This window comes from Pseudophryne corroboree, chromosome 12 (assembly GCF_028390025.1).
Source record: "Pseudophryne corroboree isolate aPseCor3 chromosome 12, aPseCor3.hap2, whole genome shotgun sequence".
Lineage (NCBI taxonomy): Eukaryota > Metazoa > Chordata > Amphibia > Anura > Myobatrachidae > Pseudophryne > Pseudophryne corroboree.
The window spans coordinates 20688715-20701661 of NC_086455.1; the positions used below are offsets into that span (position 1 = coordinate 20688715).

Genomic DNA, 12947 nt, shown 5'->3' on the forward strand with positions numbered 1-12947 from the left:
AGGGCCTTGGGACCGCTGATGGAGCGTGTTAGAGAATTTGGGCAGGTGTCAGGGTTCGAGGCCAACTTTGAAAAATCCACGGCCCTATATCTAAAACCGGGCTACACACGTCCGGCTTGGTTCCGGGAGACCCCAGTTAGCTGGACATCTAAAGCAATCACTTATCTAGGGGTGCAGATCCCCAAAAATTTGAACAATTTGTACAGTCTCAATTTGAAGCAAATCGTGCGCAGTATGAGGGAAGACACAGAAAATTGGAGACATCTTAAAATTTCGTATTTGGGCAGAGTGAACTTGGTAAAAATGATTCTATTTCCTAGACTTCTATACCCACTGCAATCCCTCCCCATTTTGTTATCTAGAAATACTGTGGCAGAAATTAATAAAATAATGCGTACTTTCATTTGGAACGGCAAACGGGCACAAATTAGTTTGATTAAATTGCAGCAGCGTAGACATAACGGAGGTGTGAATCTCCCTAATGTATTGGAATATAGTTATGCCTCCCACTTACGTTATTTGAGAGATTGGCTACACGGTGGAAATATGTACTCCAACGTAACCCTGGAGACTGCCTTCTTAGGTGGTGGTGATATTGTCTCTTTCCTACATTTACATGAAGAAGAAATACCCCCGGCGATCCGCGCGAACCCACTGCTGATGTCCACCCGGAGAGTTTGGCACACCTTACGGTGTAAATGCTCTTTGAACCCCCATGTGTCCCTTTTTCTTCCCCTAGTCCGCAATAACCGTTTTCAGGACGGAAACGCGAGCTATCCTTTCAATTTGTGGGGGAGACATGGTATCACCTCCATACGTCAAATTACAAATGGAGAGTTACGGAAACCACTTACATTTGCGCAGGCGGTGGCACTTTTTCCAATATTGAATAGATTTCCCTTAGCGTACCTACAGGCTCAGCACTATGTGGCTGTTACTTCTAGGTTGTTAACCCCGCAGGACTTTGACAATCCGTTAGATAAATTGTTATTAGTTGGAAACCCCTCATCCAGGGCAATCTCTACCCATTATTCATTCTTGCACACCCCCCTGCAATATGATGACATGACGACAGGAATGACACAGTGGAGAGTTTATCTTCCGTCTCTTACTGTGACAAAACTGTTAAAGTCCCTTGAGCTATCCACGAAATTAATACCTGCTGCGTCCTATGTCGAACTTTTCTTAAATATCTGGCACAGAACATATCTGTCACCACACCGTAGACATCTAATGGGCTTGTTGGAAGACTCTTCATGTCCTAGATGCGGTACACAACAGGCTGAGTTGTTTCATTGCCTATGGGAATGCCCCATAATCCGGAGATTCTGGGTTCAGATATGGAAATATGCTACCCAACACTTAGTCAACTTTTTACCACTTACCCCTGAATGGGCAATATTTGGTATAATGCCGGAGGGCACTAGGATGACACAGGGTGTTAAAAAGTTAGCAATGATAATTTCTGCAGCAGCCAAAAAATGCATCTTACAGATGTGGATACAACCCTTGGCCCCACCAATGTCACTTTTTTTAGGGAAGATCTTTTACATTTTTAGGATGGATTGGCTGGAGGCATCCTTACAAAAGGAAAGGTTCACCACAAAATTTTTTGAGACCTGGGAAAGCTATATAGAAACTCTGTCCCGCCCATTAAAGGAACAGATATGGAGATGCTTTAACAACACTTTATGGTACGAAACTAGAGTCTATGGACAGGACCCCCCAATTTCATTTGATACAGATTAAGGTTTTTTTTTTTTTGTTTTTTTTTCTATTTATTTATTTTTTATTTGGAGGGGAATATAATACTCTACTTTGAGAGAGAGTGGACGTGGGTGTTGGTGGGGGCATGGATCCGGACTCAAACTGTTTGTCTTTCATATCGGAAAGAACCATTATCGTGACTCTAATACATACCTTGGCTCTTATATTGACTTACACTAATGCATTGATCTCAATATGTGGTAAACAGCTATATAAGTTATAACCTTCATTGACCGTATATTTGGATGTACTTCGATGTGATACTACTATTATGCTTCAACTGAAATAAAAAAAATGTTATTAAAAAAAACAAAAAAAACAAATAGGTGCCGTATAAAACCTACCGATGTGCCCTCATACGCTGTGACTTCAGTTGCGCCAAACAGCCCCTTTCTGTTTTATTTGTACATTTTTCCTAGTGTCATCAGGGCTGCTTTCAATGAAGGCTCTAGAACGTCTAGTTGGGTGCGGCTCACATGCCAGCCCTGTATAGACGTTCCCCTCTGTATATATATATATATCTGGGTGGTGAGTACATGTACCTGCAATGTAATGGCGTGTTGGGCATATATGCTAGTGTAGGGATTTGCAGAGAATTGGGATCCACTGACGATGGGCTGCAAGCTCAAATGTTTTGATCAATACTATCCCTTTTCCAGCAAAGACCCGGGTCTGACCCAAGATTTGGAACACAGTTCCAAACCAGGACAGACCCCTCTTCCATCTCGGCGTCGATCCAGGTTATTCCCGGACCAGCACTGTTCACACTGCACATAGATGCATGAATACGACTTTTCCTGTGCTGTGAACGGGACCCGGGTTGGACGACCTGGGTTACCTGTATAATACACTGCAGCTCACCCAGGATTTTCAAGTTCATGGAAAAGGGGTAAAACAGGGCATATGCCAAAAGGGCTGATAGTCTGGTGGGCCGGTTTGGTCACACAGAGAGCCGGGAAAGGCTTCCAGCTCTCCATTTTGCTCCCCCGCGCCCGAAGTGCGTTATACTGTCGGCGTAGCTTTAGAAACAAGGAAATTTACAAATACTGGTGCAAGGCGGAAAAGATAGTAACACCCATGTTATCCAGTCAGATTTTACAGGCTGTGTTTGAAAAATGACAGTTAGGAGCTGATTGGTTGGTACTTTATCTCTCTTCAAGTTTTGATACGTCCCCCCCTTTCATTTTTATAGCACAGTTTAGAAGACAACATGAAACTTCTGACTGCGAAACGTAATTTCCACTTTGTGGTTTTATTATTTTATACATATTTTTTAAGTCGACAGTGTCACAAAGGTCTACATGCAAATGGTCGACACAAATAATTTACACTTTTTTTGTGTTATTGTAACCCTAATCCTAAAGCTAACCCTCCCCCTGGTGCCTAACCCTAACCCCCCCTTCCCCAACCACAGTGCCTAACCCTAACCCCCCCAACCACAGTGCCTAACCCTAACCCTCCCCCTCGTGCCTAACCCTCCCCCCTGGTGCCTAACCCTAACCCCCTCTTCCTCAACCACAGTGCCTAACCCTAACCCCCACCCAACCACAGTGCCTAACCCTCCCCCTAGTGCCTAACTCTAGTCCTCCACTCCTGCTGCCTAACCCTAATCCTCCCCCTAGTGCCTAACCCTAATCCCCCACTCCTGCTGCCTAACCCTCCCCCTAGTGCCTAACCCTCCCCCGCCCAACCACAGTGCCTAACCCTCCCCCTAGTGCCTAACCCTAACCCTCCCCCCCCAACCACAGTGCCTAACCCTAACCCTCCCCCTAGTGCCTAACCCTAACCCTCCCCCCCCCAACCACAGTGCCTAACCCTAACCCTCCTCCTAGTGCCTAACCCTCCCCCCTGGTGCCTAACCCCCCCTTTCCCAACCACAGTGCCTAACCCTAACCCCGCCCCAACCACAGTGCCTACCCTAATCCTCCCCCTAGTGCCTAACCCTGCCCCCTGGTGCCTAACCACCGTGCCTAACCCTAACCCCCCCCCCCCAACCACAGTGCCTAACCCTAACCCCCCCCCCCCAACTACAGTGCCTAACCCTAACCCCCCCCCCCAACCACAGTGCCTAACCCCCCCCCAACCACAGTGCCTAACCCTAATTCTCCCCCTAGTGCCTATCCCTCCCCCCTGGTGCCTAACCACAGTGCCTAACCCTAACCCCCCCCCCCCCCAACCACAGTGCCTAACCCTAACCCCCCCCCCCCCAACCACAGTGCCTAACCCTAACCCCCCCCCCCAACCACAGTGCCTACCCTAATCCTCCCCCTAGTGCCTAACCCTCCCCCCTGGTGCCTAACCCCCCCAACCACAGTTCCTAACCCTCTCCCTAGTGCCTAACCCTCCCCCTGGTGCCTAACCCTAACCCCCCCCCCCCCCCAACCACAGTGCCTAACCCTATCCCTCCCCCTAGTGCCTAACCATCCCCCTAGTGCCGCTCCCTAACCCACCCCTTCCGCAGTCGAATCCCAGCCCGCCGTAAGTGCCTAACCCTCTCCTCTGGAGTACCTAATCCTATTGACCTTCTGGTGTACACCTATTGACTATCTATTTACTGTCTATCTTCCCTCCAGATACCATAAAAATGACTAGGAAGAGATCACTATTAGAGAGGAAGGCCTGACCTGGACGAGTCATAGGCAGCGGGGTGGTGATTACATTGCACACCTGAGACAGACATCAGACTGACAGCTGAGGTAATGCGGGGGAAGGGGTGTAGCGTCGCAGACATGGGGAAGTTGTGCCTAATGCCGTCCGTTCTGCTTAATGAAAACTGAAATGTGTGTTAGCTAGAGCTAAGAGCGATGGCAGCTCGCAGCCCTAACAAAACTGAAACCCCCGGCTCCGTCCAGAGCACAGGAAGCCAGACGGCCTGCAGCAGTTGCCATGACAACAGTAATTTCACCGAGCGTGGCTTTGAAGTTGATGAAGCGAGAAGTCCGTAAATGAAAGGTGCCATTATACCGCTTTTTGCAACTCTGAGCATCTCTGTGTAATTTAACAAGACTCCAAGCTGCTTTGTCAGCTGTCAGGGCCGTAACTAACGGTGTGCCAGTGGTGTCTGGCACACAGGGCATATGCACTGTGGGCGCAGGACCACCAGCAACACCTGCTCGGCCACTCCGCCGCCACACTGTGGGGTCAACCTGGCCACCCACCCGTCCGCCGTGTACAGCTCTCAGCTGCGCTGCATTGCCCAGCTACCTGTTCTCACATAGGTACCCGGGCATCACTGCATCTCGTACGCCCCGCCCCTCCCAGCTCTCCCTTCTCCCCCCTCCCCACATCTTCTGGGAGAGATTACGTCTCTCCCAGCCCACCCACAGTGCCCTGCACCGCGAAGAGCCGCAGCGTTAGGGCGGAAAGGAGGACGAGAGGATAGAGACTGCCACAGCTGATGGAAGCTGCTGTTCTGAAGCTAAACATAAGTATAACTCTCTCTCTTTCTGTCTCTCTCTCTTCCCTCCCCCTCTCCGGCTTTGTAAAAGGGGATTCTACCTGGCATAAAGTGTAAAAGGGGACTCTACCTGGCATAAAGTGTAAAAGAGGATTCTACCTGGCATAAAGTGTAAAAGGGGATTCTACCTGACATAAAGTATAAAAGGGGGACTCTACCTGGCATAAAGTATAAAAGGGGACTCTACCTGGCATAAATTGTAAAAGGGGACTCTACCTGACATTGGGGGTCATTCAGATCCAGCCACTGATGCGGCAAACTGCACATGCACAGCGGCTGTGCGGACTCACATGGATGCGACCGCAATGTGATTGACAGCAGTGGGCAGTTTCAGAGCAGTGACGCGCCGTTGGGGGGCGGGGGGGAATGGTGGTGGGCCAGGACCGTTTTCAGGACGGCTGCGTGACATCACATGCAGCCGCTCCGATGAACAAAAATGCCCGCTGACAGCGCAGCCAGGCTGCGATGCCAAGGGTCAACCTTAGATCCAATGCATTCACGATTAGATTGCTAATGCATCGGGAGGCAGCCTCACACATGCATGGTGATCTGGCCCTGTGCTGGGCGGCCCCCAGCATGTGCGGAGATGAACGCAGATCTGGCTGTGTATGCAGATCTGGGGGCAGGGTGTCCCAAATGGGGTGAGCCGGGACCGCTTTCGGGGTGGCTGCGTGATGTAACATGCAGCCGCTCCGAAAAAAATGACCGCCAACCGCCTGCCAGGGGTCAACCTTAGTTCCGATAGGTACGCATTGGGAGGCGGCCTCACACATGCTGGGTGGCCCCCAACATGTGAGGAGATCAACACAGATCTGGCTGCTTTTGCAGCAATCTGCGTTCATCTGTGAATAACCCCCATTATGTTTAAACGGGACTCTACCTGGCGTTATGTGTAAAAGTAGGCTCTGCCTGGCGTAATGTGTAAAAGGGGAATCTATCTGTCATTATGTGTAAAAGGGGACTCTATCTGGCATTATGTGTAAAAGAGGGATCTACCTGGCGTTATGTGTAAAAGGGAGCTCTGCCTGGCATACTGTGTAAAGGGAACTGTACCTGGCGTAATGTGTAAAAGGGGACTCTAGCTGACATTGGGGGTCATTCCGAGTTGATCGCACGCTGCAACTTTTTGCAGCCCATGCGATGAGATAGTTACCACCTATGGGGGAGTGTATTTGAGCTGTGCAAGTGTGCGAACGCTTGTGCAGGGGAGCTGTACAAAAACATTTTGTGTAGTTTCTGAGTAGCTCTGAACTTACTCAGCCACTGCAATCACTTCAGCCTGTCTGGTCCCGGAATTGACGTCAGACACCCGCCCTGCAAACGCCTGGACACGCCTGCGTTTTCCTCTCCACTCCCAGAAAATGGTCAGTTGACACCCCAGAACGCCTTCCTGCTGTCAGTCACCTTGCGATCGCCGCTGCGATCGAATCTTTGTAGAACAATAGCTGCCTGGCGTTCCCTGTCGCCAGGTAGCGACGCGCCTGTGCTTTGTGGCCACAGCGCATGTGCATTCCGAACCCAATCGCACGGCAGCGAAAAACTGCAGCGTGCAATCGGGTCAGAATGACCCCCATTATCTTTTAAAAGGGGACTCTACCTGACATTATGTATAAAAGGGGTCTCTACCTGACATTATGTGTAAAAGGGGGCTCTACCTGGCGTAATGTGTAAAAGGGAGCTCTGCCTGCCATTATGTGTAAAAGGGGGCTCTACCTAGCGTTATGTGTAAAAGGGGATCTGCCTGGCATAATGTGTAAAAGGGGACTGTACCTGGCGTAATGTGTAAAAGGGGACTCTACCTGACATTATGTGTAAAAGGGGACTCTACCTGAAATTATGTTTTAAAAGGGGACTCTACCTGACATTATGTATAAAAGGGGCTCTACCTGACATTATGTGTAAAAGGGGGCTCTACATGACATTATGTGTAAAAGGGGGCTCTACATGACATTATGTGTAAAAGAGAGCTCTGTCTGGCATAATGGGTAAATGGGGGCTCTGCCTAGCGTAATGTGTAAAAGGGAGCTCTGCCTGGCGTAATGTGTGAAAGGGGACTCTACCTGACATTATGTGTAAAAGGGGACTCTACCTGACATTATGTTTTAAAAGGGGGACTCTGTCTGACATTATGTGTAAAAGGGGCTCTACCTGACATTATGGGTAAAAGGGGGCTCTGCCTGGTGTAATGTGTAAAAGGGAGCTCTGCCTGGCGTAATGTGTAAAAGGGAGCTCTGCCTGGTGTAATGTGTAAAAGAGGGCTCTGCCTGGTGTAATGTGTAAAAGGGGGCTCTGTTTGGCGTAATGTGTAAAAGGGGGCTTTGTCTGGAGTAATGTGTATAAGGAGCTCTACCTGGTGTAATGTGCACAAGTGGCAGTACTGCGTGGAGTAATTTGAATAATGGAGACTACTATGCGGCGTAATATGAATTGGTATTATTATGTGACCACGCCCCTTCCCCGTGTAGCCACACCCCTATATTTTTAGCACACCTCTTCAGTGCGCACTGTCCCGATTTTAAATATGTGTGTGTGTGGGGGGGGCAATTCTCTTTTTAGCACAAGGCACCAACATGTCTAGTTACGGCTCTGTCAGCTGGCAGCCTCTTGCCGGCATGAGAGGTGTGTCCGCCATTTTATTTCTTGACACTATGACGGCCCAGCACTGTTAATAGTTTCCTGTTGTCTATAATTTCTAGGGACAGTGCTGGCTTTTTTAAGATCTGTCTGGAAATATCCCTGTTCGACAATATTGGCTAAATGGAAAATATCATTCCTAATTTTCTACTTGTCAGATGTAATTTATACTGTTCTCTGGTAAACATTTATTGAAAAGGAATAATTACACTGCACTCTTATCATTATTAAGTAAATATGGCATGATGGGGATTGTAGTGCTCCAAGGTCCATGAAGATCTTACTTATGTATAACATGCGCACATGCGGCTACTCAGCAGTTCGGCTACAGAATATGTTACCATGGTAGCCACTTGGTACTTACCTAAAAGACATGGTGAACCAGACGGCCATCATCATGAGCGTGATGCGTCGGTATTCTGGGGCAAAGCACTGCTGGAAATTAGCCCAAACCTGCAAGCATGAAAATGGGAGAACTGTGAGCAAGGTGTGTAAGAATAATTTTATGTATTCTAGCCCAATCCTATAACACTGGCTATATAATGAATGGTGTACTCACCATGGGCGGGATGTACTAAGTGTCACATCTGCGATGCGGTACATCCCGCCACTTACCGCATAGATACTAATCTCATATGTACTTACATATGCAGTAAGTATCAAAAAGGACAGCTGTCCCGATATGAGTTGCCCTCTGCGACATCGGGACTTCCAGGTTTCGGCCCTGGGAGTCCCTCTACGCATGCACAGTGGGATGTGGCAGCCTTGTGGGGTGCTGGGAGGGATCCTCTCAGGGCAGAATGTAGAAAGAAGTCCATAGGTTTCTATAGGATACCTACCACATCCAAGCCCCGGAATGCATTGCAACAGAGAAGAATATTTGCTTGCCATAGTTGTTGAGTCAAAATAATTTTTTTCAGTCACTAACGTCCAAGGTATTGTCCAAGTAATTCACCCTAAGATGGCTACTTCACTTAAAAATGAGGTTGCCAAATTAAAATTCAGTATTCAGGGGGCTACAATTTACTATAATAACTGCCAGTACTTGAAATAATTATTCTGCCTGAAATTGCCTATTGAAATCTTACAAACAAGAGTGTGTCTCTGAGTTTTGAGCTGGTGAATTCAGGCAGAAATTCTATTGTAAGTATCAACAGTTGTTCTAAAAAGTTGCAGCAACCAGCAATATACTTGTTAACATTTAGACATGTCAGATTGAAAAAAAAACAAGCCCTGTGACTTGCCCAAACCGTGTCCCTGGTCTATACAAAGGCCCTCATTCCGAGTTGTTCGCTCGCAAGCTGCTTTTAGCTGCTTTGCACACGCTAAGCCGCCGCCTACTGGGAGTGAATCTTAGCATCTTAAAATTGCGAACGAAAGATTCACAATATTGCGATAAGACATCTCTGTGCAGTTTCTGAGTAACTCAAGACTTACTCGGCATCTGCGATCAGTTCAGTGCTTGTCGTTCCTGGTTTGACGTCACAAACACACCCAGCGTTCGCCCAGACACTCCTCCGTTTCTCCGGCCACTCCCGCGTTTTTCCCAGAAACGGTAGCGTTTTTTCACACACTCCCATAAAACGGTCAGTTTCCGCCCAGAAACACCCACTTCCTGTCAATCACATTACGATCACCAGAACGATGAAAAAGCCGTGAGTAAAATTCCTAACTGCATAGCAAATTTACTTGGAGCAGTCGCAGTGCGAACATTGCGCATGCGCACTAAGCGGAAAAACGCTGCGATGCGAAGAAATTTACCGAGCTAACAACTCGGAATGACCCCCAAAATGCCAATTTTTTCTCTAAACACCACTCACTTGCGTGTAAACTCAGCCCCCTTTGAGGTCCTAGAATCTATATTGTCCTGCTGAAATTGGGACAATTGAGAAACATGCAGGGTAGCAAGTTTAACTACACATCTCCCAAAATTTCGTCTGTAGGAAGCGGGACAACTGTATGCGGAGGCAAATGCACAACAAGGGGGCATGGCCACGCATCACAGGGCATGACATTTACTTCTGACACAATACACTGCCCATGTTCCCCTCCTTTCAATACTGTGCACACCATGGCAGGTGTGAGGCACCCATTACCTCCCCACCTGCCTGGCCGAAAACTGTCCCAACTATACTGTACTGTATATGTGTATTTAGGAAAAATCATTTTGCGTCACACTTTATGGCCTATAAACGCCATGCTCTATTTTGAGAAATATCTAGAATAATGACCAAATAAATAGTTAAACATATGTTTACATTTAAGCAGCCATTTTGTAAACTGAACCAATAATCAAGAAAATATAGCCTGTAAGTTTACAGGAAACCAGTGGCATCGCTGACCAATATTCATGAGGTATTTAGTACCTCATGCCTCAGTGTTGTACTAGTTTGCAGCCAAAATGTCTACCTCCATTTTGTCTAAGCACTGGATCACAAGTCAACAAGGGCGCATCTGTGATGTAAAATGGTTTTTTACCCGCTACAGATCCTACCTGCTGTGACAAATTGAGGATTCGAATCATCCAGCGCCTGTGCCACGTCCCTGTGTCTGACTGGATCTCAATGAGCTCATCTTCCTGTTTGATGGTCTTTATTTGTGTGACCTGTAAATCAATGTTACAAGTGGCTGGTGAATAAAGGGTTACAACAGCGCAACTCTGAATGCAGTTAAGCAAGCAATAAAGTTGTTTAATTCAAGACAAATGGCTTCAGTATTGTGCTACTGTTGTCTTATCCGACAGACAGGCTGCAAATTTAACATAATCCCTTAGTAATCTCTTGCAGCGCTCCGAAGATCCGGAGAAACGTTACATTTCCACCTGGTTTCCACGCGGTTTTATCAGCTGCCAAAATGGTAATTGCATTTAATTGCTGAAGATGATGTCAGAATTTGACAAGCGTGAATGCACGCCCATTGCACAATGAGCCTAATTCAGACCTGATCGTAGCCCTGCAAAATTTTGCAGGGCTACGATCAGGCGCACTGACATGCGGGGGGACGCCCAGCACATGGCTAGTCCGACCCGCATGTCAGGCCCACCCCCACCCCACCCCGCACAGATGTGCAAAAGCATCGCACAGCGGTGATGCTTTTGCACAGCCAGCGCAGCTTTTGCGCTATGGCCGGGAGCTACTCATCGCTGCCCGGGTCGCAGAGGCTGCGAGTGACGTCACGCAGCCGCTGCGGCCTGCTCCCCGCCTGCATTGGCCGGACCGCACCCACAAAATGGCGGCCAAATGCCGCCCCCTCCCGCCCAGCGACCGCCTCTGCCTGTCAATCAGGCAGAGGCAATCGCTAGGCAAGGACAGCCGTCGGCTGTCAGCCATGCGTCGGCGCATGCGCACTTCTGTCCTGATTGCTGCGCTGCGATTGCAGAATGACCCCCAATGAGGGAACATGCTGTAACTGCGAACTGTGCTAAGGACATGTGTAAAATGGCTACTTACAGAGAAGACCCTCTCTGGGTGGCCTTTGGCCCTCATGTTGGTGTCATGGACTTGTTTGAGAACCATCCAGGCCTCATCGTGTTTCCCATTCTGGAAGAGAGTATAGAGGTGATATGACAATAGTGATGCAAGGGATTCTGGGTAGCACCGTGCAGTTCTGTATGTAACAAAGGTGAAATAAAATAACAATAACGTCTTGTGTGTTATATATTGTTATCACTAATAAGGAGAGATATGGAGACTAATCGCTGGGAAAGAAATGTATTCAAATGAAGCTGTGTACTGTAAGGGTGTGTTTGCGTAACTGGGAACAGATACTGGCTTGTCCAATACATGCAGGAACAATAACTAACCAGACAACACATACAGAGAACCTAATACTGACAAGTAATGGCAAGCTTAAAACGGTAATTCCTTAAGAAAATCAATCAATTCACTTTGGGAATCTATAAGAGGAACAAAAAATGTTCTTGGTTTTCTTCTTCAGGCTGCTGTGAATGATCTATAATTCTGCACTGTGTCATGTGACTTCCATGGCAACCACAGTCACTTGGCAGTTGAAGTAGTGAGCGCAGAGACTTTGGTACATCCCACTGAGCTCAGACTGCACACTATAAAAAAACTCCCCTCAATACTGCCAGTGCATGACATGCTGAGTGCTGCGAATCTGTGTGCGTGCCATACTTGTCTTCGCTCCAGAGAGATTTTAAAAAGGAGATGATGATTTGTAAGATGACAGATACAAAAAATAACTAGAAGATGCAATGCTTAGAAGATATGTAACTTGCTGTATAGAGAATAAAAGGCTATGTGGTATCATTTTGATATACACCACGTTGACTTGGTCTTTACAAACCCTACAAACAATTGACCATACACTGTTCATCACTAGCTACAGCAACACAAGGTATTCGGTACTTAATGTTCTGGAAATCCAAGACAAAACCTGTAATTGCTCAGAGTATGTGTACTAATGAAGGTAAATATAATCACAAATCAATGTAAATGTAATTATCCCGGAGTGTAGGTACAGGTGTTTGCTCAGAGGACCATGTTCTTGGGTTTACTTGTCATCAGCAATCGGTCATGTGACTTCCCACCACGTACAGGTAGAATATAATGCATTACTCATGGCAGGTGTCCAGAATCCTCTCTTACCTCTAGGTAGAAGCGCGGACTTTCCGGCATGGTGGTTAGCGCCCCGATGGCGAACACAGAAGGAAACGCGCAGACCAGCACAAACACCCGCCAGCTATGGAACTGGTACGCTGAGCCCATCTGGAAACTCCATCCTCGAGGGGAAACAAGGTGTAGTTATAATCCTCAAACAAGACGTCATTGCAAGATCGGTCACTCGCCCTGACAGTCTAGTAAAGCGTAGACTGAAGCCACATCTGTGTCTATTGTCGTTCGGTCGCTTGTCTGCGATTTTATGCAAATGCTGCTGCAGAACCCTTCCCTGGTGTGCATCTGTGCGTCCATATCAGCGAGGACTGAGACGCCCACTGTCTACACCTGTAAATTCCGACTGCTGTGTCACTAGATGCCTCCGTCGGCCACACCACAAAACTTGCACCAGCCGAATGCCAGCTGCAGTTTTTCCGTCAGAGTATGGCCAGACACATCTGCTGTCACCACCA

General features: G+C 47.8%; 1 protein-coding gene across 1 annotated transcript in view; it reads right to left on the bottom strand.

The window, feature by feature from the left end:
- The window catches only part of SV2A (synaptic vesicle glycoprotein 2A), a 193163-nt gene that overhangs the window by 24718 nt on the left and 155498 nt on the right, over positions 1-12947 (bottom strand). Inside the window, exons 5-8 of the mRNA XM_063947169.1 lie at positions 12466-12599; positions 11308-11397; positions 10353-10463; positions 8223-8311 (exon numbers count right to left, since the gene is read on the bottom strand). Coding sequence (XP_063803239.1) covers positions 8223-8311; positions 10353-10463; positions 11308-11397; positions 12466-12599 — 424 coding nt within the window. The remainder of the gene's footprint in view (positions 1-8222; positions 8312-10352; positions 10464-11307; positions 11398-12465; positions 12600-12947) is intronic.